The 27,098-nt window shown below is 33.8% G+C and overlaps 1 protein-coding gene across 2 annotated transcripts in view; it reads right to left on the reverse strand.

The window, feature by feature from the left end:
• Positions 1–8,878: 8,878 nt before the first annotated feature.
• LOC111707702 (uncharacterized) overlaps positions 8,879–27,098 on the reverse strand; it is a 46,661-nt gene continuing 28,441 nt past the window's right edge. For both annotated transcript variants that reach the window (XM_023480841.1, XM_023480842.1), the window contains 13 exons: positions 26,552–26,752; positions 21,315–24,213; positions 20,768–20,867; positions 20,004–20,156; positions 17,633–17,806; positions 13,836–13,942; positions 13,501–13,579; positions 12,940–13,049; positions 12,186–12,322; positions 11,566–11,650; positions 10,884–11,025; positions 10,174–10,290; positions 8,879–9,532 (listed from right to left, as the gene is read on the reverse strand). In XM_023480841.1, coding sequence (XP_023336609.1) covers positions 9,497–9,532; positions 10,174–10,290; positions 10,884–11,025; positions 11,566–11,650; positions 12,186–12,322; positions 12,940–13,049; positions 13,501–13,579; positions 13,836–13,942; positions 17,633–17,806; positions 20,004–20,156; positions 20,768–20,867; positions 21,315–24,213; positions 26,552–26,752 — 4,340 coding nt within the window. In that variant the 3' untranslated portion in view covers positions 8,879–9,496. The remainder of the gene's footprint in view (positions 9,533–10,173; positions 10,291–10,883; positions 11,026–11,565; positions 11,651–12,185; positions 12,323–12,939; positions 13,050–13,500; positions 13,580–13,835; positions 13,943–17,632; positions 17,807–20,003; positions 20,157–20,767; positions 20,868–21,314; positions 24,214–26,551; positions 26,753–27,098) is intronic.

The raw sequence follows: 27,098 nt of genomic DNA on the forward strand, positions 1-27,098 counted from the left end.
AGACAATATTCAAGGTATAGAAGACTTTACTTAACCTTGTAATCGCCATATTTTATGAGTTTCAGGTCGTCTTTTCAGTCTCATACTTTGTGGGTAACCCTGTTTATATATTTTTAGATCGTGAATAGCTCTATACTGATTTTTGGGATAGAAAATTTCAAACATTGTATAAGAGAGATTTTCATGAGAATCATATGCGTATTTTGGTGTAAAAACAAGGAGATAATCCAATATGATCGATATGATAGATAAAATGTGATATCATAATATTATATGATTAAAAACGTTGAATAGAGAAAACTTCCATGCAGAAACAATAAACAAGATTCTGTGCGTATTATGGTGTTAAAGCTTGTAAATAATCCTATAAGATATAGGACGCTCTGTATCTAATAAGTTTATACATGATAGGTTTCGTGATTTTATTAGAAACAAGTTTGTGAACAAGGAATATAAAATGATTTTATCAATTCAATAAACTTCGTTATTCAAGTGTTGATTGTTTCTGTTTCATTTTAAGGACCGGGTCAACTTTCAACCTGGATGCTAGAGTGAACTGTACAGTAAACATACAGGACTATGTAAGTACCAGGTCAACTTTCAACCTGGATGCTAGAGTAAACTGTACAGTATACATACAGGACTATGTAAGTACCGGGTCAACTTTTAAATTAGATGCTAAAGTAAACTGTACCGTATACATACAGGACTATGTATGGCAAAACTGGGTAGGACGCCAAATGAACAAGTCTCTGATAGTGAAATTTATGTGCCCCCCCCCCAAAAAAAAAATAATGTTTGAGAACAAAAACCTCGAGATTACTCTCAGTTTGACGTGGTAGAGAGAGCTAGGAACCTTGGCTAGGATCAAATATATAAAAATAGATTTTTGGAAATATTTCTCGAAAAGAATTCAAGAATGCAGGTTTAAAGTTAAAGTATCTTCATGAATACAACATTCATTCATCCTAATAATAATAATAACAATAACAATATTAACAATAAAAAATATAATAGTAAAAATTATGATATATATCTATATTTATCAGGTGGTAATCTCTGTTTGACTGTCCGATCATAACTCCGGAACCCGATAACTTAATCGATCTTCCCCTGAAGATAGTTCTATTTGAATTGTTCCATACACCCTCAAATTAGCTTTCGGTGTGTACTGCATTGAAATATTGAAATATTTATATCAAGGCCCAAGGGCTACCAAAATGTTTAAACGAGTTGCACGGGCAGCCGTAGTACATGTGAATTTCCGAGCCGGGTCAATCTTTCCGGTCCCAGTTTGCAGTGTACCTAGCTCTATGGACAGGGCTAGCCGGTGCAACAAGGTTGACGCGGTCAGACTTTATGCTTCAAACAGGTTAAATTTACCTTTACTAAAGAGGCAGAGGTGCGTGGTTGGTAAAATCAAAGTGACACCCCATATAATCGGCCCGGTCTTAATTGTTGGTACACCAGCACATTGTTGTGTGTATGTTTCCGTCTATGTCAGTATACAACTAAGCAGTTGTATATGATTAAATGTTTTCTGCATTATTCATAGAATGTAAAATAAAGAGTTTCTATGCTGGAATACGCCCGCAACTAGGCTTCATCGGAACGCAAAAATAATTTCGACGTAATAAACTTTTGAAAACGTCGGATCTAACTTTTGTTGCTAGTCTGAATAAACGATTACCATATTTAATTAAACTTTGTCGATTTCGGACACGCCTAGTCCGCCCACGCCCTTCCCTACTTGACAGTCCATTTAGCGGACACTCTTGGATGAATTATCCGTTTGCAGATCCTTAAATAGATCCGTAGTTAGACTCATGAGATGTAGATTTGGATTCTTAACATCACATGGTTAGGAAAAGTCTGGCATTTATTTGGAACAATTCTAATTATGATGATGATGTGAAGAATTGATCAAGAACTGTATAAATCTAACAAATGCCTTACTCTAATAGTTTCTTTTAAGTCTGTATCAATCCAGATACAACACTTTCTGTATTCTCAATTTGTATTGTACAGATACAACTCGCTCTAGAACTCAATGTTCTAAAATAATACTTCGGTCTGTATCAATCCAGATATGCCGCTATATATGTATTCTTCAATGTGTATCATACAGATACGCCACTTTATGTATTCTTCAATGTGTATCGTACAGATACAACACGCTCTCGGACTCTATGCTCTCTACACGAGAAATAATACGTGTCTAAACGTAAAGAAGCAAAGGTTCATGTACAACTAATCTATAGTATACCTGTTAATGATATGGAACGGAAGGATTTCTCAGAAATTAACAAACATAGTTAAGGTACAGATAATGTTATAGCGTAATATATATAGGTTTGTTCAGGTTTACAAATATGGGGGTTACTTCTATATTTATTACATAAGTTTATATATATATATACGATCAAAGAATTTGACTACTGAAGATCTTTGTGAGACGAGAAACATTAGGTTTAGTGTAATTCTTTTTGAATAAAATGTGATAGAATCTACTCGATATAGAAAATATACCTAGAATCTACTCGATATAGAAAATATAGAAAGTCCCGGGAAAAAAAGGTTCTGGAAAAAAACCTGGAAATAAGAACTTTGGAAAAAAGTCCGAATTTTCTCAAGTCCTTGGAAAAAATGTCACTGGAAATAAAGTTCTGTGTTTTGGATTCCTGGGACTTTTTTCCACATGACTTTTTTAGTGTGAAATTTTAGGACTTTTTTTCCGGAAACTTTTTTTCCAAGGACTTTTTTGGCGGTTACCATATACCTAGTACCCTGTAACATAGTAAATATACATAAATACATGGATAAATGAAAAGAATAATTTGAATATTGTACTTGGCTTTCTGTCTTTCATTATAGTTTATTAAAAGTATTATTATGTAAATTAAAAAGTTTGCAGAATTTAAGGTTGCTTGAAACCTTAATAAATACTTAAATACGGTGGTAGGCGATTATATCAATATAATGAAGACGACTTTTAAATTCAATTTTGATTTATATCAAGCTTTTAACAACATGGGTACACAAAAACACGAAAACATAGAGGAGTTGTCAATTAAAATAGCTTCTCTAAAGGGGGGGGGGGGAGCGCACGACAACGAATCCTAAAGTGTATTTGATGTTACAAAGCAATTATTTATACTATTATACGTATTAAAATTAACTTAAATTAACTTAACCAACTTATTTAAATCAATTGTTAAATTAAAGGAATCTGTTAAACTCCAAAATTGCTGAATCTCGTGTTCATGTTTGTTTAAAGTCATAACTTGAGTCTTAAAGTCGTCTTCCTATTCCAGACTATTCTGGTTCTCACACACCATCTCCATACTAGTCTAATTTTTACGGTGCCTGGTTTCCTTGTTGAGTTATTGCTCTGTTATTGTTAAGATTAGTATCTAGAGAACTCCGGTACAGGCACTAGGATGTGGGAACTCGACACAGAAATAGATAAAGTAGAGATACTGGTCCTCTTCTACTTTCTATAGTAATAGATAAAGTAGAGATACTGGTCCTCTTCTACTTTCTAGAAATAGATAAAGTAGAGATACTGGTCCTCTTCTGCTTTCTAGTAATAGATAAAGTAGAGATACTGGTCCTCTTTTACTTTCTAGTAATAGATAAAGTAGAGATACTGGTCCTCTTCTACTTTCTAGTAATAGATAAAGTAGAGATACTGGTCCTCTTCTACTTTCTAGTAATAGATCAAAGTAGAGAAACTGGTCCTCTTCTACTTTCTAGAAATAGATAAAGTAGAGATACTGGTCCTCTTTTACTTTCTAGTAATAGATAAATTAGAGAAACTGGTCCTCTTCTACTTTCTAGAAATAGATAAAGTAGAGATACTGGTCCTCTTCTACTTTCTAGTAATAGATAAAGTAGAGATACTGGTCCTCTTCTACTTTCTAGTAATAGATAAAGTAGAGATACTGGTCCTCTTCTACTTTCTATAGTAAAAGATAAAGTAGAGATACTGGTCCTCTTTTACTTTCTAGTAATAGATAAAGTAGAGATACTGGTCCTCTTCTACTTTCTATAGTAATAGATAAAGTAGAGAAACTGGTCCTCTTCTACTTTCTAGAAATAGATAAAGTAGAGATACTGGTCCTCTTCTACTTTCTAGAAATAGATAAAGTAGATAGGAGGTTCTTATTCTATAAATAAATCGAGATTAAGCCTTCTTTTTATGTTTATTAGGCAAAAATAATAAAAGAAAACGATAAATTTATAAATTATTAGCTGAAGTGCCCGGCGTTGCCAGTGGAATTTAAAAATCGAATTTTGAAAAAAAAATCTAATTCTTTTACCTTTGTTACCCAAAGGGATACCCAGGGTTCTTTAAAAAATGTCAGCACATTTGGTAAAGACCAGCTATAGCTCACATGTATATATATATATATATATACATATATAAAACATATATATATAAAACATACATAAATATAGATTAATGAGAGAAGAGCTTTATAATATAGATATCTTATTTTAAAGAAAAATAAAAACAAACTTTGATTTTAACAAAAAATTTACATATCTGAGTTTAAAGTGATAATAAAAGAATAAAAAAAGTGCTACTCTACTACATACTGGAATTATTTGGTTTGGATTTCAGATCTCCTTCTCCCATCTGCCGGGATCAGATAGCCAAACCAAACACCGTGGACTCATTTAGGGCTGGGAAACGTTTTGAAAATTAACTAATTCCGCCATGAACGGAAAAAATAGATTTTTTTATTTAAAACGAACTGGAAACACATTCATTAAATAGTTACAGGTAAGATCATGTGAAAAAATCTATGCGAATTTTGCAAAATATTTCTTTAAAACTAAAGATAAAATAAAATGCTTTATAGTTCTAAAATGTGCATGTCTTGGGCTACACAAAAGTATAAGTAAGTTTATAGTAAGAAAAGAAAATGTGTACAACATTTCATAGAAGCCTTGGTCAATGTGCACAGTACTATGGGTTCCTTCTGTATTTTATGTAATTTGTGTAATTTGTGTACTTTGTGTAATTTATGTACTTTGAGTACTTTGTGTACTTTGTATACTTTGCGTAATTTGCGTACTTTGTGTACTTCATGTACTATTAACTTGTGCTTCTCTGTATCGTTAATAAAAAACGGATTAAAAAGATAAAACAGTGCCCAGCCCTAGACTGAGGAGGGTCTGCAGGATTTCTCGCACGAAAAATATTTCAACTCTAGCTTACCATATAGAAACAATATAATAGGTCTCATTTAGCTACTACCATTTTTATAATGGGCTAGAAAGTGGGCTCAATCCTAGAATATGATAAACTAAAGGGACTGTCGGCGTAATCCTAAATGATCCTCCTTTTAAAGAGGGGGTTGTCCGATTTACGAAAAATTGTTCACTCTAAAATTTAGACCAAACATTGATATTATTTTGATATTATATCAAATCAAATAATGTATCTGGAATATTTGTTGAATCATTGTTGTGACAATCTAACTTGCAATTAAATGAATTCTTTTTAATTTATGTAAAAGTTCTTTTTTTGGTAATAATCAATAAATAATCAAAATTATGAAAAGTTATTTTATGTTTTAATATTTTTTAAACACTTAAAATTTGTGAATTATCTTTCACATTTTGTTCCTAATTTCTAAAAAAAAAAATTATATTTTTATTCAGAACAAAATGATTTGAAATTATTTTGAAAAATTTGATCTTCTATTGTGATAAGTATAAAGTTGTTGATGATGGTGGGAGGGTCTACCCCTTTTTAATCATGGATGCCAATTTCTGCAGCCAACCTTGAAAATTCATTCCTGCTAATATTGGTTAATATGTATAATACGAGAAATTAAAAATACAATTCATTTATTTGATATTTGTTTAAAATAATGAATTCTACATCATAAAGTTTTCTCTTACTTTGTGTTATTTTAAACATTTTTCTCTAAAATTATTTCAGGAAAATTTTGTTATGTAAATGCACTTTTGAAAAGAACACGTTTTAGCTCTACGATGAGACAGATAATAAACTCTAATTTGATCTTTTTAAGTACTTTTCGTCGGTATTCTTTTATTTTTGAATACTTTTAGAAAACTAAATGACGTAAATTCTCCCGCGAACTATAAAATCAACGAATTTGTTAATTTATGCATTAAGACCAAAATGCCAAAAATTGACTTTAAAAATCTTCCTTTCTCCTGAAGTAAATGAGATAAAAAAGTACATTAAATGTAAGATATTCCTACCCATATGTTACAGTGTACAGGGTGTCCCAATAAAAATGGGAATTAAGAGACGACTTGAATACCGTCTTTGAAAATTGATACATGGCATAATGTGCAATAAAAAATATTGAAGGTCTAATGAGCTTTCAAAAATATAGTCTAACCATGGTGATTGGGACACACTGTACCGTAAGTTTATTGGGACACACTGTACCACAAGTTTGTTGGGACACACTGTACCACAAGTTTATTGGGACACACTGTACCATAAGTTTATTGGGACACACTGTACCACAAGTTTATTGGGACACTCTGTACCATAAGTTTATTAGGACACACTGTACCATAGGTTTATTGAGACACATTATACCATAAGTTTATTGGGACACACTGTACCATAAGTTTATTGGGACACACTGTACCACAAGTTTATTGGGACACACTGTACAATAAGTTTATTAGGACACACTGTACCACAAGTTTATTGAGACACACTGTACCATAAGTTTATTGGGACACACTGTACCATAAGTTTATTGGGACACACTGTACCATAAGTTTATTGAGACCCACTGTACCATAAGTTTATTGGGACACACTGTACCACAAGTTTAATTAGACACACTGTACCACAAGTTTATTGGGACACAATGTACCATAAGTTTATTGGGACACACTGTACCACAAGTTTATTGGGACACACTGTACCACAAGTTTATTGGGACACACTTTATCATAAGTTTATTGGGACACACTGTACCACAAGTTTATTGGGATACACTGTATCATAAGTCTATTGGGACACACTGTACCATAAGTTTATTGGGACACACTGTACCATAAGTTTATTGGGACACACTGTACCATAAGTTTATTGGGACACACTGTACCACAAGTTTATTGAGACACACTGTACCATAAGTTTATTGGGACACACTGTATCATAAGTTTATTGGGACACACTGTACCATAAGTTTATTGGAACACACTGTACCATAAGTTTATTGGGACACACTGTACCACAAGTTTATTGAGACTTACTGTACCATAAGTTTATTGGGACACACCGTACCATAAGTTTATTGGGACACACTGTACCATAAGTTTATTGGGACACACTGTACCATAATTTTATTGGGGCACACTGTACCATAAGCTTACTTGGACCCACTGTACCATAAGTTTATTGGGACACACTGTACCATAAGTTTATTGGGGCACACTGTACCATAAGTTTATTGGGACACACTGTACCATGTTTATTGGGACACACTGTACCATAAGTTTAACTTGTGAAGCATCATTTAAATATTCATTCAGTTATACAATATGCCACAGTTCCTGGTATTTATATGAATTTAATTAATCCTATTGAATTCCATCACAAATTGTAAACCTAAAATTTTTTTCTAAAAAAACAGGCAATTTTATTAATTTTTTAAGTAGCTAAAAAGTTTAATTGGATTAGTACTTAAGGATTATCATTTCTTAACTATGAAAACTATAATAGCGAAAAGAATACAGCTAAATTTCTTTAAGAAAATTTAAAGCGCATTTATCGGCATTAAGACAGTTTATGGAACTTAAATTTTGTTCAGTGCTAGGCGATTTTATAAATAAATAAAGACTACTTTAAATGTCTTCTTCCATAATTTGTTCAGTTGATAGATACCAAAGACAATTATAAAAATATTATATTGGAGTCATATTATAGTAAAATTGATTTCAAAGTAAAATATGTTTGAGCAAAAGATTTTTTAAACAAAATAAACTGTAATAATAAGCCTTTAATATCATAATATAGTATATGAAAGACGACATTCAAAACTATTTATTAATTGTAGGACACCCTGTAGGAAAATGGGCTTAAAGAACGAAAATTTTTGAATTTCCATGTTAATAAATTCTAGCCACGCTCCCTCCCCTTCTTGAATCACTCATTACAGCAACTTCTTGAATTACTCATTACATCAACTTCTTGAATTACTCATTACAGCAACTTCTTGAATTACTCATTCCGGCAACTTCTTGAGTTCCTCATTACAGAAACTTCTTGAGTTCCTCGTTACAGCAACTTCTTGAATTCCTCCTTACATACAGCAACTTCTTGAATTTCTCATTACAGCATCTTCTTGAATTACTCATTACAGCAACTTCTTGAATCACTCATTACAGCAACTTCATGTAATTTTGTTTTCTGCAATAGCATGATTTTATTAAAATGAATTCCTATCAGTCGTCTTTAAAGGGAGTGTTCGCGAAAAATGAAAGGGCTTACGGCGAAGTGAACGACTCAATTGTGAAGAATGTAGCGTCCATACATGTTCAGAAAGTTGCAATTCAACTCTGATCGTAAAAAATCAATTTAATTTCAAACAAATCATTCAAATATTCGATATTTTTTCGACCCATTCGTTTATAGATAGTATTTCATATTTCATATACTCTTGCTAAATATACGCAATAAACCGCTTTATTTAATAATATATTTAACTCAGTATGAATTATACACTTCTCTTTCATTCAATCTTACATACAAGTTTATAGTTCAAAGTTTTAAAACATTCATTAATTCACCACATTTGTATCCTTTATTTACTAGCTTGTTGACTTTCAATCTTACATACAAGTTTATAGTTAAGTTTTAAAACATTCATTAATTCACCACATTTGTATCCTTTATTTACTAGCTTGTTGACTTCATTCATTCTTACATACAAGTTTATAGTTAAGTTTTAAAACATTCATTAATTCACCACATTTGTATCCTTCATTTACTAGCTTGTTGACTTCATTCATCAGAAGAGGCCCTGATGAAATGGCATAATTGAGCGGCGATTGTAAGATATAGCAATAAAAATAATAAACAATTATTATCATTGTTATAATTATTATATACTAAAATACATGACTACAATATGTATAAAATTCCACATAGTGTTTAAAAGTTACAATTTGACTAAAATTAATTCGAGTAAAACAAATACGTGGTCGAAACTAGTACAGTACACTGAACACGTGAACAGTACAAAAAGCTTTTTTAGAAAAAACGCGGGAAATTCATAAGATGAAAACGACTGGAAAGCGGCAGCGCTGGAATTGGTAAAATCCGGTAGAGTACATTTAACAAGTATACAGTTACACATCAGGTTTAAATTTTAAAACCCGAGAAATTCATTAAATGAAGACGACTGGCAAGGGGCAGTATTGGAACTGGTTAAAATCACAGGATAATTATTAAAATGATTTAAAATGATAAACACTGATTCTAATATCACATCTTGCTTGTAGCACTGGAACTGCTGATACCCTAAAACAATAAAAAATAATTAGCGATTAACATTTTAATGAAATATATAAAATACAGTGGTAGGCGATTATATCAATACAATTAAGACGAATTTCGAATTCAATTTTGATTTAAAAAAAACTGTTAAACAGCATGGATGCGCAAAAGCATAGAAGTCAAGAGAATTTATCAATTAAAAAGTTTCTCTTTTATTACTTGTAAACTTGTACAATCAAAACTTAAATAAAATCGTCTTCATAGTAGTGATGGAACCGCTTACCACCGTAGCTATACCTTGATCACAAAGTAATGATAAGAACATTGCAATATTTAAAATGAACAAACTTGTATTTCATTAACTATTCAATATTTGGACAGCATACTCATGTTACCAAAAAAAAACATAATTTGAAGAAGCTAAGAGCAATACATTACATATGCTGGTTCGAAAATTGTATTGCTATTCCAGATTTTACGACGACTTTACTTCGGGGATTTTCTATCGAATAACAAAACGACATTTACTTTCTTGAAGAAGACTACATTTACAAATGGAAGATGATATTTACCTTCTGGAAGAAGACTATATTTACTTTCTGAAAGAAGACGTTATTTACTTTCTGGAAGAAGACGATATTTACTTTCTGGAAGAAGACATTTACCTGGTCTGAGGAGGATAGGTTTCTATCTGGAATCCTATATGTGGGTAAACGGTTTGAGTTCCTGGTTGTTGACGAGGAATCGTCGTCTGTATTACTGGACGGCCCTCCTTCAAATCCCTAGAACAAGTTTTTGTAATAATAAGAATCAAACCCTTTACTACAATTAACCATTTCAACAAAATTTTAGACATCAAAAGCAATACACTGACACTTTCGTAAATCTTTATTTATGAATTTTTTTTTTTTAATAAGACAAACATTATCTATCTATAAATTTGGCTTGTCTGTCTGTTTGTCTGTCTTGGTGTCTGTCTGTCTGTTTGTATCCAATAAACGTCAAAACGGCTGAACCTATCGGGCCCAATTTTTTTGTGGGACATCTAAGGACCCCAGGGAAGGTTTATGAATGATCAAAATTTCAAATATTTGTCTACATAAAAATTCGATCTCCATTAAATTTTTTAAAATTTTGAAAATCCACGAAATTTTTTGTGAAAATCCGCTAATTTTTTTTCTTTTTGTTTTACGATGTACACAAAGAGAACATGTTCACAATTAATTTAGAAGATGGGCGCGAAGCGCCCTCTAAGGCTAGTACTAAAATATTTTAGAACTCACGACTTCACTTTTTTAATCAAACAGATCGGTTCAATTTATTTAAATATTTTGTCCAAAAAGGAAATGTAAATCCAACTTTTCGTCATATTTACCTGATTATCCAACCCTCCATTAGGCGTGAAGACCCTTTCTACAGTCTCCCCTGTAATCCTAGTCCCTGGTCTATGTTTCTCCTTGTTGTTGTTGTGCGGGTTAGATGCACCCAGGGTTTGCATCTTAGACTGCTTACGTTCACTAAATCAAGTTCAATAAGATAAATTAACATCAGATTTTATGAAAATGGGGGGCGGGGACTTCTTTCCCTTCCCCCCCCCCCACCCCTCTCAAAGTGAACAGTCTAGCCGATCAGTTTTATTTACGAGATAATTTTACTATAACAAAGTAAAATTAGAAAAACACATGCATGATCCGAGCCAGTTCGACATGTACTGCATGATCAGAGCCGGTTCGACATGTACTGCATGATCAGAGCCGGTTCAACATGTACTGCATGATCCGAACCGGTTCGACATGAACTTCATATAAATTTATAAATTTACTAGTACCATAAATTAATTAAAATAATAAATAGGACACGATAGTCTTTTCAAGATTTAGGGTTTTTGTTCACAATAACCATTGGGGCAGAAGCCCAAAGGAGTTACACGTAGTCGGCGTAGAACAGGCTCCCTCTGTCTTGTAATTCTACAGAGAACGAGCCACTCCTATCGTTATTTAATTTAATAATGGTACTAGTAGATTTATCAAAAAAATTAAAATATCTCTGATTCTGACCTGATAAGATTGTCCCTGGCGTGTTCTAGAGCTTTAATAGTTTCTCTACGCATTGGATGATGCTTTGCACCCAGGATAGGAGTTTCTAAACAAAATAGAGAATAAGATAATTCGTAAAACAAGTATTACCATTCAAACAAAACATGCTGCCATACTTTAAATTCAAACTACACTTTATCAATGAAATATGAAAAGCTTGGTCTTCTTATTTGTAAAACGATTCGTCTTATTCAAAAAAAATTCCCATTATTTATGATTTCAACACTCCCAATTATTATTGTAGTAAGTTGAAACTTCACAATCATCATCTACACCACTTATAATGTCCACAACAGAACGTATACAAGGAAATAAATTGAGTGGAAGTGACTCGGGGGGGGGGGGTTCTTTCAATATAAAAAATACCACTATTAACCTTTTAGATTTCAAATTCTGGATAAATTAAAGTAAATTGGACGTATGATTGAAATGTTATATCTTTTCAATCACTTTATTAAAGAGCTATTGAAAAGCTCTAGATTTAAATTTAAGGGGGTAAAAAAACTTTATATAAACAAAACTTGCCATTAACAAAATATTTGAGGTATTATGGTAGATTCTTCTAATAAAATTAAGCTTACGGTTAACTTTGTGCTCATTGTTGATTAGCGGATCTTCCTCCCCTGATAGCGCAAAGAATCGCTTCTTGAACGCAACGTCCAGGGTTCCAATCGCGCGCTTCTTCTGTCGAGTGCGCTCTAGATTGTGAATCGTTCTCCTAAAAATAGAGTATTTACTTATCTCATAGTTTGATCAGAGTTTAAAATGCAGGGTCAGTTGTAAGAGTAAAAATGGCAGTTTATAATATGTCAAATCAAATCACTATAGAAACTGAACAGAAACCATATCCTAGCAACCAGATGGTGTAGACATTGACAATTTCAGTTCAATGATGAGTTTGAAATATCAAAAGGTTTAAGGTTTGGGGCGAGTACCTTTTTATTGAAATAAATGGGACGGATGGTACGCTTGATCAAGGATTTAATGCAAGGAAAGTTATTTCGGAGGTGTACGCATCTTTTGTACTGCAGTGTACTGTCACTGGGCGGTAATGTAAACACAAGACGGATGTCGAAGCCTGACATGGGATCCATCTTTCACATAAATAATCAATGAAATATTCTGGTCATAGGAAACTATTTTGTGAATTATCAAAATTATCAAAATTCAATGCTTTTAACCTCCTCGGATACTAAACGAACACTGATGCATCTATTCTTGTTTACAAATTCTGCCCAGAGAGAACTGGTTTCAACATCTACGCAGAGTATATGCTACTGCAATTAACGTTCCTTGCATTACATTCTTGCGCTTGATAATCCAATAAAAGTTTACCTAGTTTGAAGCCTATTACTGGCGGCACTATCACTATCATATTCATCGTCCAGTCCCTTCAATCTCTGCATTTGTTTCACAATCTCAACTGCATTCTTCTCTATCAAGGCCTGTATAGAAGGGTCATTGAGTACATCGAGGTCCGTACGAAAAGGTCATGAAGCACATTGGTCATAGAGGTCAGTATGTAAAGGTCATGAAGTACATGTATAGGTCACAATAAATTTTAATAATGATAAAGGTCATGATGGTAAAGAGTACACGTAAAAAGGTCATTGGAATAATCCAAATCTGAAAAATGTTTAGTCTGCAAAACATTTTAGAAATCTTGTCGACTGCTTCAAAGGATAAGACTGTAAAGAGTGCTTGATAGCCTGTTTATGGCCTATCAAATGGTTTTGTAAAGAACTTAATAAATTAAAAGTTGCAGGGAATTCCGTACAGTCGTCTTTCAAATCTCATCCTTTGTGGGTAACCCTGTAGTTCAAAACATATTACTATTTAATCATAAAAACTGTTAGAAAAGAAAGATGACTACTGAGATAGAAACTAAATACTGACCTCATCAGAGAGAACATCCTCCTTAGCTTCACAGCAGTTTAGGTCAGTGGAGGCCAGAATATGAGAAATTGTACCAAACCTAAATACAAAAAATATTTATTGTCAAACAAAAACATAAAAAATATAAGAAAATTTTAGCAAAATAACCGTTCTTAAAAACTTTCGTTCTTCTGAATATCCTTTAAGACTTTAGTTTTCTGTCAAAAAACGAAAAATTATAAATAAATATTTTCAATGCGTTTAAACAAAAAATCATCAATTTTACCCTGAAAGCATTATTAATACACATAAAAAATTGAAGGGAGGAGGGGGGGGAATGAAATGATTTTACTAACCTATGGAACAGCATAGCAATAAACTGAATCACGACAATAGCGAAGAAGAAGAAAACTAGAACGATACCAATCGGCTCCAGGTGAAGGTATTCAGTGTGAACCAACAGCTAAAACAAAACAAAAATAAAATCTGATTTACAAAATACTTTTCAATAATTATGATTAGATTGAAAAAAAGTAAACATTAATCAGGAATCCCCTTTCAATGGTTAATTATTTGAAAGGGGATGTAAGCGTAATTTCAAGTGACCCTCCAGGCAAAGATGGCAATGCCTGATTTACAACTGTACTCTTTAAAGCTTTGTCTGATCAAGTATGAATTAAATATCAATGCTTGAATTTTGAAATTATTTTTTTTGTACCGTTGTGAATCGGACATTTAAAGTGAATGTTTTTAAAATGCGTTTACAATCCTTTTAATTCATAGAATACTCTTTTTATATTTGATTATCAAATAAAATTGCGCGGCAAGTAAGAACTACTCGATAATAGATGAAAACTACTCGATATTAGATGAAAACTACTCGATATTAGATGAAAACAACTCGATAATAGATGAAAACTACTCGATATTAGATGAAAACTTCTCGATATTAGATGAAAACTACTCGATAATAGATGAAAACTACTCAAATTAGATGAAAACTACTCGATATTAAATGAAAACTACTCGATAACTAATCGCTTTCTATATACCCCGATCTATGATATGTCATGATTTGTCAATTTTGAACGCTGTGTTAAAAAAAATAATGTGTTCATTATTTAAACAATATCATAAAGTCCCAAAAATGTTATACATTTTTAACAAGAAGAAACAATGCATTAAAGATAAAATCTTAACATTTAATTCCATGTTAAGTACAAAAGATAATCATGCGATCGTATATTTAGCATGGTTAAAATAACAAGAAATTGATAATAAAACTTTATCCTAAAAGTATAAGGATCAATCTAAAATTTATAAATTATAACAAAATTCATGAATTTATGAGAAAGAGCTCAAAACATGCGAAGTCTAGATGAGTAAAATGTATAAGAAATTATAGGGACTTTTGACATAATACTAAATTGACCCCAAAATGACCTTTATTAGATTAACAATGAAAAAGATAACAACTTTATTTTTCTGTCTGGAACAAACCGCAATTTAAAATAATCAACTTTAAGAAAAAAATGCTCTGAACACGGTTAACTTGATATTTAGACTAAGATTAATATGCATGATAAAAAAATGGGGAGGGGGTGCTAGTCGATGGCCATGATTGTAAAAATATAAAAAATGAACTGTCCCAGTTAATTACAGTCTTGCAATAGAATGTAAATTATTATTTGTAGTATAATAATAGCTTGGAAAATATAACAGTATATTTGTAGTATAATAATAGCTTGGAAAATATAACAGTATATTTGTAGTATAATAATAATAGCTTGGAAAATATAACAGTATATTTGTAGTATAATAATAGCTTGGAAAATATAACAGTATATCAAACTTATTCAAACATGACAGGACATTAAAAAAAAAAAAAATCTAAAACTGAATTTTAAAAATAACTTTTTGAATTTTTTTTTTTCGTTATTTAGAATAAACTGAGAAATGTACAATCATCGTCGTATATATCAATTCAATGAAGACAACTTTTGATCTAAATTTTTTATTTCTAACAATTGCTTTCAGATAGCATGGATACACATAAAACATGGAAACAAAGTCAAACTGTCAATTAACAACTTCTCCTTGTTTACTGATAAACATGTAATTTGAGAAAAAGCTTGTTAAAAATCCAAATTTAAGAAGTTAAGTCGTTTTTCTTTGTTTTGATATTAACGCTGACACTTTATTTACACTTTACAGCCTTTCAATTAGCCAAGGCAATTTGAAAAGCCAATCAGTCAAGGGGTTTATGAGTTCTGACTAATTATCATGTACAAAATTGATAGGTGGGGGGGGGGGTCCAAAAATCGTTCACTAGGACGGACCCACCAATCCATAAGAGGATCCGCATCCTGAAAACGTAATAAAAACATGGATCAGAAAAAAATTCAAATAATGTGACCACTCGGCTTAACTTTGAGAACAATTCGTCTTTGCCGCATAAGTCAACAAAAAGATGCAGTAAAGAATACCATGACGCAAAAATAAACGCAAACAATTATGAGAAATTGTACATTTTTGCAGAAACTATAGAATTCATGAATACAACACGAAAGGTCTCTGATGACATTACATTATTATACAAAAGCGTTCTTTTATTGGTTTCCTTTTATTCTTGATTCATGCTAAACATAATAAAGAATGTGGATAAAATGGATAGATTTGCTGATAAAAATGCCTATTGCCTAGGTTCCTTTAACAAAAAAATGTGTTTTTTCAGTCCCTTTAACCCAAATATGTTGTTTTAAAAATATTCCACCAGTATATTTAATCCAAAATTATGCTAAATACAGTCAATTTAATCCAAAAATATGCTAAATACAGTCCATTTAATATCCAAAAATATGCTAAAAACAGTCCCTTTAATAAAAAAATATGCTAAATACAGTCCCTTTAATCCAAAAATATGCTAAATACAGTCCCTTTAATCCAAAAATATGCTAAATACAGTCCATTTAATCCAAAAATATGCTACAAACAGTCTCTTTAATCCAAAAATATGCTACTTTACAGTCTCTTTAATTTAAAAAATGTTTAAGAAAGTTCCTTTTAACCAAAAATATGCTACAAATACTGAACCATTGCTTGAGTTATTAGACTAAATAATAAATACATTACACAATTCCTACATCATATAATAGCTGCAAATTATATACAGTCCCTTTAAACCCTGTCTAAGCCTGGAGCATATTTTAAAGTGAAGTAGAACTAAATATGTTGTTTGAAGAATGAACCATATTCAAACCAACCAGGCAGCCAGGCACATAGGCCTAGACCCAGGCCAAGGTCGAGAAATATAGTGCTTTAAACCCCCCCCCCCACATTCCCCACTAACCGGCATTTCCCCCTCTCTCACCTCCATTCATTCTTAAAGTTTGCTATATAGGATAGATATATAGTACTAGCACGACATGTTGATTACGCTATTAGGATACACCTTAGTTTTTACTCTTAGGATAATATTGAGAATTTAAAGAATTCACAGAAAATATAAAATATTCTTATTCAACTTTAAACACAGTTAAGTAAAAAGGTATACGTTAAAGGGACAGTAAAGGAAAAATGAAAGGGGGTATAGGATGAAAGCTGAAGTTCTCAGCTTTTGAACGATACCATAGAAGACATCTATCTGATGTTCCTGTCATTTTTCCTTTACTGTCCCTTTAAACACAAAGAAGTAAAAAGGTATACGTTAAACACAGAGAAGTATACAGATATACGTTAAACACAGAGAAGTAAAAAGGTATACGTTAAACACAGAGAAGTATATAGGTATACGTTAAACACAGAGAAGTAAAAAGGTATACGTTAAACACAGAGAAGTATATAGGTATACGTTAAACACTGAGAAGTATAAAGGTATACGTTAAAGGGCAATAAGAGTGATTTCAAGTGGCACTACCGTTTCATCACTTTACTCTTCAAACCTTTATCTGAACAATAATGTGGAAGATATCTCTTTGTAGTATAAATCACGTTTACAGAGAAATCACAATTAAAAATATAAATTTTCAGATGGTAAAATAAGAATACTTCATCCATCAAAAGCATCAAAGAGTACTGTTGTGAATACAATATGTCACTCTACAAACGGAGGGTTAATTAAATTTACTTTTAATTTCTTTCATATTTCAATTACCTGACCATCTTCAGTTAGTGTAATATTCTCCTTGGCGCCCCAGGGCCACTTGATGTAGAGGATATCCTTGTTGAGTGTCAACATGAACACGATCAACACGAACAACGCGTTGAACACGGAGAAGAAGAACACAGACTGGTTTCTCAGCTCCTTCAGGCCAGCGGTCAATTTTTCCTGAATAAAGGCAATTTTATAAACTAGTTTGATAGTTCAGGGCACTCATTGTTATCCCAGCCGTTTACCCGCGATTGGTCTTAATTACGATTTGACCTTTTTCAATAAACAAGTCGACCCACTCAACTTAGAATCTCAAAGACAGGATAAGAACATTCCTGTGGTTCTCTCGAGTTCCCCAACCAAATTTTGGAGCCAATCAGTCAAGGGGTTTATGAGTTCTGACTTAATATATTTTTATAGATATATAATAAAAAATATAATAAACTGAAGCTTCTCTGGTTGATTCTTTAATAATTAATAATATACAATATACATATAAAATAGCTGTAAGGTTGGGGGGATAGGATTTCCGTATATTTTACTCTGACGTATATGGATTACTCAGGAACTGGTTTACGGTAAATAAAGCAAAATTGGTAAGCAACTTGGACCATTTGTTTACAATCATATGTTATTGTTTTGATAATATTAGTTCCTTATACGTTATATCAACTATCTTGCTGTATCAGTAAGCGTATTTCTATTTTTTTTGCGCATTTATGCACAGTGCTCATGATCGCATTTTAACGAAATTTATTCAAGTTTATTGGGAATCATAGGAATTTTTGAGAATTGATTCTAACCCTGAATTAATTTTTCAGGAGTTGATTTTTATTTTGCTTTAACCCTTTTTGCAGTGAGTAAAGTTGCAAAATGATTTAGAATAACTGAAAAGCATTGGATAATACTGAAAAAAGGGGTATTTGCAATCCTAAATTTGAAAAATGGGTATTTGAAATTCTAAATCTGAAAAATGGGTATTTGCAATCATAAATCTTTGTCTTGATCGATAGATCCAGATTCTACGAGTTAAGAATAGAGATGGGCGTTCCTCAAGAACCCGTTCTTGGTCCGTTCTTATTCCAGGTTTGTTTTCCTTTGATACGATCAAACTGATGCACAATGTAGACAACAATACAACTCCATAAACGAAGGGGGAGGGGCGGATACAAGGCAACATATGGTGGTGGAAGGGTTTTAGGAGATATTAGCTCTAATACCCAACCTGATAATGCCAATCATAACAATCTTAGTACAGGGAATGCAAACAGTTATAAGATTTATTTAAAAACTTAAAAGTCAAAATGCAACAGCAAATAAATCTGAAACAGGACAAACTTTTCCACAGAATCCAAATTTAAACCCTAAAAAACTCAACTCAAATGTCCAAAACAAATTCCGATCTTATGAAACACCTTTGTCCTATCTTATAATCATGTAAAGTAATGTAAACTTGAACCTGAATTATTTGCAAATAAGAATTGCATCAAATTGCAAGAAACAGGTTTTGTAAATGGGTGTTGCAAATCTTTTTTTGTCATCCACCCCTTCAAGGGACTGTGGTTCTAATCTCAATTGTATCTCAATTCTGACAATTTACTCCTTTGTTACCTTACCGTAAATCCAAAGGTTGCTTTAGTACAGAAACCACAATTGTGAATAGTTTTTAAAGAGAAAAAATTGATATCTTATTTATTTTAAAATAAGGTTTACTGGCCCTTGTAACATGTCACCAACCCAACATTGGACAATTCACGGCATTTTGTAATTTTATGGTAAAATCCAATTTTGACTGTTTTTAGTGCTAGTTTGATGTTACTATAATACAAATTTTAACACATATTTGGCATTCTAAAAACATCTTAGGGGGATAATCTACAAATCAACATTATGCCTTTCCATAGTCGTACTCTAATATAACCTGTAAACAACTTAGCTTTTTATTTTTATTTTATATTTTACTTGAGGTCGTCACTCGTCGCGTTGTAGAGATCAGTCATAATATTATTTTAATTATTAAGTGTAATTTCAAGTGACCCTCCATGCAAAGATGAAGATGTCCGATTTACAACGGTACCTTTGAAAACTTAGTCTGAACAGGTATGACTGAGATATCAACGTTTTCGCTTCTTTTCATTTGTGGTTTCTCTGCCAACGTGACTTGCACATTATGGAGCAATGGAGAAACTCTCAGAAATCAACACTTTCCGAATCAGAAAAACGACAGTATCTTCCACATTTATTATCAGATTAAGGTTTCAAGGGTACCGTTGTAAATCGGGCATTGTCATCTTTCGATAGTGGTTAACTTGAAAAAAAACGCTTACAGTCCCTGTAAAGTATGGAATCTGCTAAAAAAATAATTATATTTCACCTGTTTCGCTTTGTCAGCATCCAGAGGATGCAGATATTTCTCAATCAAATCTTTCCAGAACGTGATCTCTGCTCCGGAGAGATAATCAACCTCTCCTCGGCCGAGATCCCGATCCTCAATCCAGAACGGGTTTATCAGATCATCTCTCTCCTCCTAAAACAAAGACGATATTTTAATTCTTGAAGCGCCATTTTAATAGTGCTCATTTTTAATATTTTATATATGCAAATTTTTCGTGATTAGTTTTTTTAAAGCTCTAAAACTACCTTAAACTCTTTAAATACTTCTATTTAAAGGTTTTAATTATTGTTTTAATTGTTTTAATTATTGCTTTTATTGACGTTCTTATTTTTAAATTATATGATTTGGCAGTGACAGATTGAAGTGTTTATAATACGGGAAGCCAAAGATGCAAAAACAAGTCTGAATAAAATCTGTTCAGTTTCTCCGAAGTCTCAACCTTGGTGGATAGCCCTGTAGAGTAAATTTACTTTCACAAATGACGAAATGATAAAAATACAATCGGGTATTGAACAAAATCAAATCAAAATGATTATCTGTTTAATACTTAATTTTGAATACATACTTCTAGTTTAAGTTAAATTCAAGCTTTAAGACTTATTTTATGAGGAAAAATGTTGTTCTTTTTTAACGCGTAAAATAATATGTTTTACAATTTATCTAAACAAAAAATTAAATTTTGTATCGTCATCTTCGTTAAAAATTTGGTGAAATCTTGAGATTCTAGTTCGGAGATTCCATACCTTAGGCTCAGTAGTCTGGGATGCATCTTCTTCAGTATCCATATCCATACTTTCCCCACCCTCTGACACAGCGTTCATAGGGTCCCCACGTAGAGACATCCTGCAGTCAACCATTTGATAATTTTAATTTTTAAATCTATTTTGCAAAAAATCTTAAATAAAATTGAGATAAGACAAGGCATGTGTCTATCTACTTTTAACCCCTAGAGGCGATTAGCATAAAATTTTATCATTTCTATCGATCTCTGAAGTTTAAATTAAAGACAATTCTTAGTATACCAAATACCAGAGGAAAGGTTAAGAAAAATCAACTGCTTGAATTCGCCCGCTTGGTTAAAAAATTAAATGTTATGATTTGTTATAATCAGATGATGAAAGACAAAGACATATTAACGCCGATTTGATCTCCAGAGCAACCCATATGGATGACCCCCCCCCCCTTTTCACTACAAAAAGGTCAGGAATTTGCCATAAAATAAATATGGAAGAGATGATAGGAATTTAAAATTTTGACGTTTTTAATGGAGATAATTCATCAAATGAATTCCTTGAGCTTTTTCTTCTCTGCTTGGGTCCAGATGTGCTGTGTGGGTCAATAACATTCTCTATGTGGTCTAGACGTTTTGTTAAGTTGTCCAAGGTATCTGCAATCCTGATCAACTGCTCCCTGTCCTGGGACTCCTTCTTGTGGGTGAACAGCATGACTCTCATGACATTACCAAGGGAGATATCCACTCCACCCTCATCATCCCCCTCGGCATCAGCTCCCTTGATCAGTCCCCAGATTCCTTCCTTCTTTGACTTCTTAGCACTTGCAGCAGCTTCTTTCCGTTCCTCGGCAAGTTCCTTTTTAGTTTTCTTAACAGCAACCTCCCTTGTTCCCCAGGAGACAACATTAAGGTTGGTGATACTGTAGATGATGAGGAGCAAGTACATAGATGGGATGCAGAGGAGGTAGATAAGACCAGGCACAACACACCAGAACTCCTGAGGATGGAGGCAAGCTGCTATGAAGAATGATCCCACCATTGCAATCAAGAAGATAGCAGATGGAGATCCAAGTCCATCCTCTCCCAACTGCAACGCAGTTCCCACTATCACAGCCATCATTATTAGGGCATAGAATGTGGACAAGAACTGGGATAACAGAAGCTGCCATTTAGCTTCACACAGGAGACATACAGCGACATAGATCACAATCGGGATTAGGTTGTACTGAAAAGATTGCCAGTTTCCTATCTTGAAAGCAGCGACAAATGCTCCTACCAACATAAGAAATATGGTTCCGGGTCCAATCACAGTTCCCATCATTAACATAGCTTGATACCATATATAGGGTAATGAGATATTGTCGTTTATCTTAACTGTTTTCTTGTAATCCATCAGAAGGTCAAAAATGTTGGCTATTGTTGAAGGCACCCAGCGTCTACGTTGATTGAAAAACTCACTAAACCCTTCAGGACAGTGGGTGTAGGCATCACTAGCAGCTGAGTACTCCACCCTATATCCTCTCTGCAATAACAGAGTACAGAGCCATCTGTCTTCACCTTGATCATACTGCACATAGTGGCGGGGCTCCTCAGACTTGGTAGTATATTTCTTCATCACATTGTCATCCATTAGTGCCTTAGCTCTGAAAAGGGAGAAACATCCTGGCGAGCACATAACACATCCAATCATATGTTCAGTTGCCTTTTGCAGCCAATGACCAATAGCGTACTCAAAGAGCTGATACCAGACCATAGGACCAGAACCGACAGGGTGAATACGCCCACAAGCAGCTCCAAGCATCTTATTTTTCTTCATCAAGTCAACAAGTAGGGTAACAGCATCCGGTTGGAAATCAATGTCTCCATCTAAGGTTAGTAAGTAGGTGTTTTCAGCCAGGATCTCTTTTCTATCTACGGAGATGGGGAGTTCCATAAGCTTGTGTCCGAGGAGGTAGTACATGTACATGCACTGAGACCAACGCTTCTTATGTCTAATCTTAGATTTGTCCTTCAAATGCACAATCATCTTAGTTTTTCCTGGTAAAGTGTAGATAAGTCGGCCTCCATACGGAGTGGGAACTTTCTTTGGTGGGCGTAGACGAATGTTGGTCATGTGGATATAGGATCCAGCCTCATCAACACAGGCAACAAAATCCCGTACAAACTGATTTACTTGATTCCAGTCATCACTGACATCAGAAAGTTCAAAAGCATCATCGAAGTAGATATGGGTCTCAAACTCATAATAGTCAGGGTCTACAACCTTAAGGTACTTTTGAGCCACCCTCCTTGCACTTTGGTCTTCATCCATTCTAAATAGTGATTTCATCATCTCCATCATCTCACTCTTGGTCTCATGCCACATAGTAGCACAAGCATAGATACGAGTGATGCTATCACTAGTTTTGGTTTTTGTATTGGATGGTTGACTTGACTCTGTGTGTATTGAAATAGTTTCATAATACTGAGATATATCATTATCCTCCATTCCAACCCTATCCAACTCAAGTTCTTCTGTCTTCACTTCCCCTTCATCATCTCTGCGTCTGTTGAGGCATAGAGATTGATCAATCAATAAACCACAGTACATGGGTGTAACAAACAACTTCTCTGTTGATGCCAATCTCTCACACTGTGGGGACCAGATATGCAGGGTTATCCATGTTTGTGAAAGAAGCCATATCAACCAGATCCAAGCATGCTCTTGAGAAATAAAGTTATCAAGAAAATCTCCCTTAGGGCACTGCCAGTACAGGTAGTCAGGTATTGTGTTCTGGAAGAAACAGGGATCTGCAGTTCTGAGTCCACATGCAGAAATGAGAAGGGATATAGCTACAGGAATGGTTAGGTTGACAGGGAATGCAAAGGAGAATCCCTGAATGCAGATTTTACAAGCAAACTTGCCAAAGATGTAGGCTAAGTAGGCTGCAACCACTTGTATCAGAAGGACATGAAATGGACTGTGTTTCCAGGACTCTATCTTAATGATCTCCTCCAATTGCTCCTGATAAGGAACATCAACAAGTACAGCAGACTGGTCCAGAACTCGGGTAACATTGTTCTTATGAACTCCAAACCCATCCTGGAACTTAGAGAACAGGGGTCCAATGGGGGACCCGTTGAGGTGTAGGAACAGAAGCATAGCAGAGAAAAACAGAGCCATCTTCCATGCAGAGATGAAAGAGTAGACAAAATATCTTGTTTTCTTCAATCTATCTTTTAGCTTCCCAAGAGTTTTAATGGGAGCAAGGGGAGAGCGCCGGTCAACAAAGTTCTCCCACCATCCTGCTGAGACTAAAAAGATTGCAATTGGTACTGTCCAGGTTGAGAAGTTGCCATTGTTCCCCTCTACCATTGGCCACATGAAGAACCCAGTGGCCTGAGCTGCAATGGCTATAATATCCATCACCGTCTTCAGTGCTCTGCGGGACTCCTTTTGGTGCCGGGATCCCAGTGCTGAAAAATAAAAGAATTTTAAATAAAATTCAACAAATGAAAGAAAATATTGATAAACTACAGAAAAGATATGATTCAAAATTGCAGGAAATTTAATCATAAAACTACTCAGAGTCCAGTTCCTAGTATACAATAAGAGAATGCACTGTTGCTGCAGTTACCAGGAGAAGGTTAAGGATGGATTAAGTATGTGCAAACATTCTTCAAACCATGGCGTGATTAATAATAAAGTTTGGGAAGAAATGACTCTGCCTGGGGTGTAATGATTGCAAACTAGATTTTAAATTGGTTCATGAATCATATATACCCTCCTTCCCCCCCCCCCCCTTCAGTGCTTCCTTTTATCCTTCTTCCATCCATCTTTTCTGTCCAAAACTTTTTCCAAGATCATTCCATCAATGATGCAACCCCCCGGCCCCCCCCTCCTACTTATTCAATGAAAATACACCTTGAAGTAAACAATGAACTTGATATATCTCAACTGAAAACCTTACTCTGACAGGTTTAGGGTTGAAAAATCTTCTGCAATTTTCAGATTGGATAACACATTAAGGCTAAATGCAATTTGTCCGGGGGTGTATTCAAGGTGGGGATCTATGTACCCCCCCCCCCCCCGACGGATAAATTTGCCCCTGAATGTGTCTTATGAAGATGTTAATATTTGTCCAAACCAAACCACAGAGTGGCGTGAGAATTGAGAAGAAAAAATGGCGGAATTATAATTTGCAATTATGTAAACCCATCATACGTGAAAATTGCAAGAAAAATTATTAAGTCTCTATGTAACCAATGTTCAGATTTAGGACTTAAGATTTATCAAGTAAAAAGATGGTGGCCTTGAAATATGACAAATCAAACTGGTGAAGATGAACTCAAAATGGAGGATCCTCTTTTGTGTTTATTTTCTTTATTTGGTTTTGAACGGCAGGGATGCTAGGGTAAATAAAAGAATCTCTAGTTTTATCTTGAACATTTCGGGGATTTTGATTGTGCGTCAAAAGTTATTGTGTTTGAAAGAATGCGTCACAGTATGAATGAGTATTCAACTGATTGAGAAAAATGACACAGAGGGTTTTATCTCAATGATTCTGCTTTTTATCACGATCCAGATAAAATGATTTTAATTAATTTCAGTGTTCATAACTTAATACGTCATTGAATCCAATGGATCGTTTAACACTATGAAGGCTGGTAGGTCTGAATCTTTGTATACCCTGGGGGGGACGCCCCCTAGAGGCCTTAAGAGTAAAGGAATTGGGTTTAAATGCATGTCCATAGCCCAATTTTACAATGTCAGCTTAATAAAAAATAAGCCCGCTAACTTCAATAGTTTAAGTGCTAGTGAGGTTTGAAAAAAATTTCAAAGAAAATTCGAAACAAATTTAAACATTTCTTTCTTCAGTTTGATAAATATTAAGATGTGACGCATTTTTCATGTACATTTTCAAGGGCTTCTCAAAAATGTAGTTTAGATCTGTAGCTTTAGTAACAAAAAAGTTATGGGCTATTTTATAAATTTTTTTTTAACACGGACCAGTTCTTTAACCGTTCTGCACTGTCAACAATGAGATCGAGTGCTAGCCCCCAGCCTGTTAAGGGTTAATGTTGATATTGCCAACTGTTGACTCCGTTTTATAATTTCAATGACATGACATAAAATTAAATCAATATGTTCATTAATGGCTGGATGTATTTCGACAGAAGGTGAAGGGTTCTAAATTGTAATCTTTTTTTGTGTTTAATCACGAACTCTGAAGTGTGTAGACAATTTCCAAAAGATAACAAAACTTATGAGGGGGGTGGGTTTTATTTACATTTGAAAGTGGCGTAATAGGATAGCTAAGGAACAAGTGAAAAACAGTAAAAAAATTGCCTAAAAAGCTTACTTATGTTTCCTAAAAAGGGGCAAAACGGCCGAGCCATAACAAAATCAAAATTATAGTTCCAGTGTTGTCTGATACGTCAAGAGAAGAAAGTAAACAATTTCCCTTTTTTGAAACAATAATTTCAAAATGAAAAGTAAAGGTACTTTCAAGTGTCCCTCCAAACAAAGATGATCAGACAAAGCTTTCAAGGGCGCTGTTGAATATTTAGCACACGGGCAGTCGTAGTACATTTGAATTTCCGAGCCGGGTCAACCTTTCCGGTTCCAGTTTGTACTGTACCTAGCTCTATGGACAGGACTAGTCGGTGCAACAAGGTTGATGCGGTCAGACTTTAGCTTCATATAGGTTGAATTTGCTTTTACTACAGGGGCAGATTTGCGTGGGCATTGCAATTTTTGCACAGAGGGGCACTTGAAATTACGCAAACAGACACTTTAAGTTCAAAATATCACCTAGAATTGCAGGAATAAAGGCAACACAATTCGTCAGCATCGCCCCCTTGACAACATCAAGGTCAGGTAGCACTACGAAGAAGAGTAGAGCCAGCCCAACCACGTGGAGGGATTCAAACACCCACACTACCAGGAAGTCGGAGAAGGACGACCTCCGGCAGGATTTAAAGATACAGATCCTACTCGATCGAATCAGGGTTCCTAAAAAAAAAACACCAGTCATTTAATCATAAAAATAATTTTTTTACTATCATACTAAGATCAAAGATCAGAAGAAAAAATTATAATGAAAATTGCATATCAAAGGAAAATTAGGGATTAGTAAGTAATTATTTGTTTATGAAATATCTCAAAACAATGCAAAAATTAAGTGTTTCAAGAGAAAATATTATAAAACCTCCAAAAATAGAGGTTGTGGGAATATTTCCTCAATTCTAAAAAACTGGTGGTGGATTGTTAGTATTTTTTGACGATGAACTAACAACTTTTAGAAATAAAATGATAGATTTATTTGTAATGTTAAAAAAATAGGCTTTATGGGTTGTGA

Source organism: Eurytemora carolleeae, unplaced genomic scaffold (assembly GCF_000591075.1).
Source record: "Eurytemora carolleeae unplaced genomic scaffold, Eaff_2.0 scaffold828, whole genome shotgun sequence".
NCBI lineage: Eukaryota > Metazoa > Arthropoda > Copepoda > Calanoida > Temoridae > Eurytemora > Eurytemora carolleeae.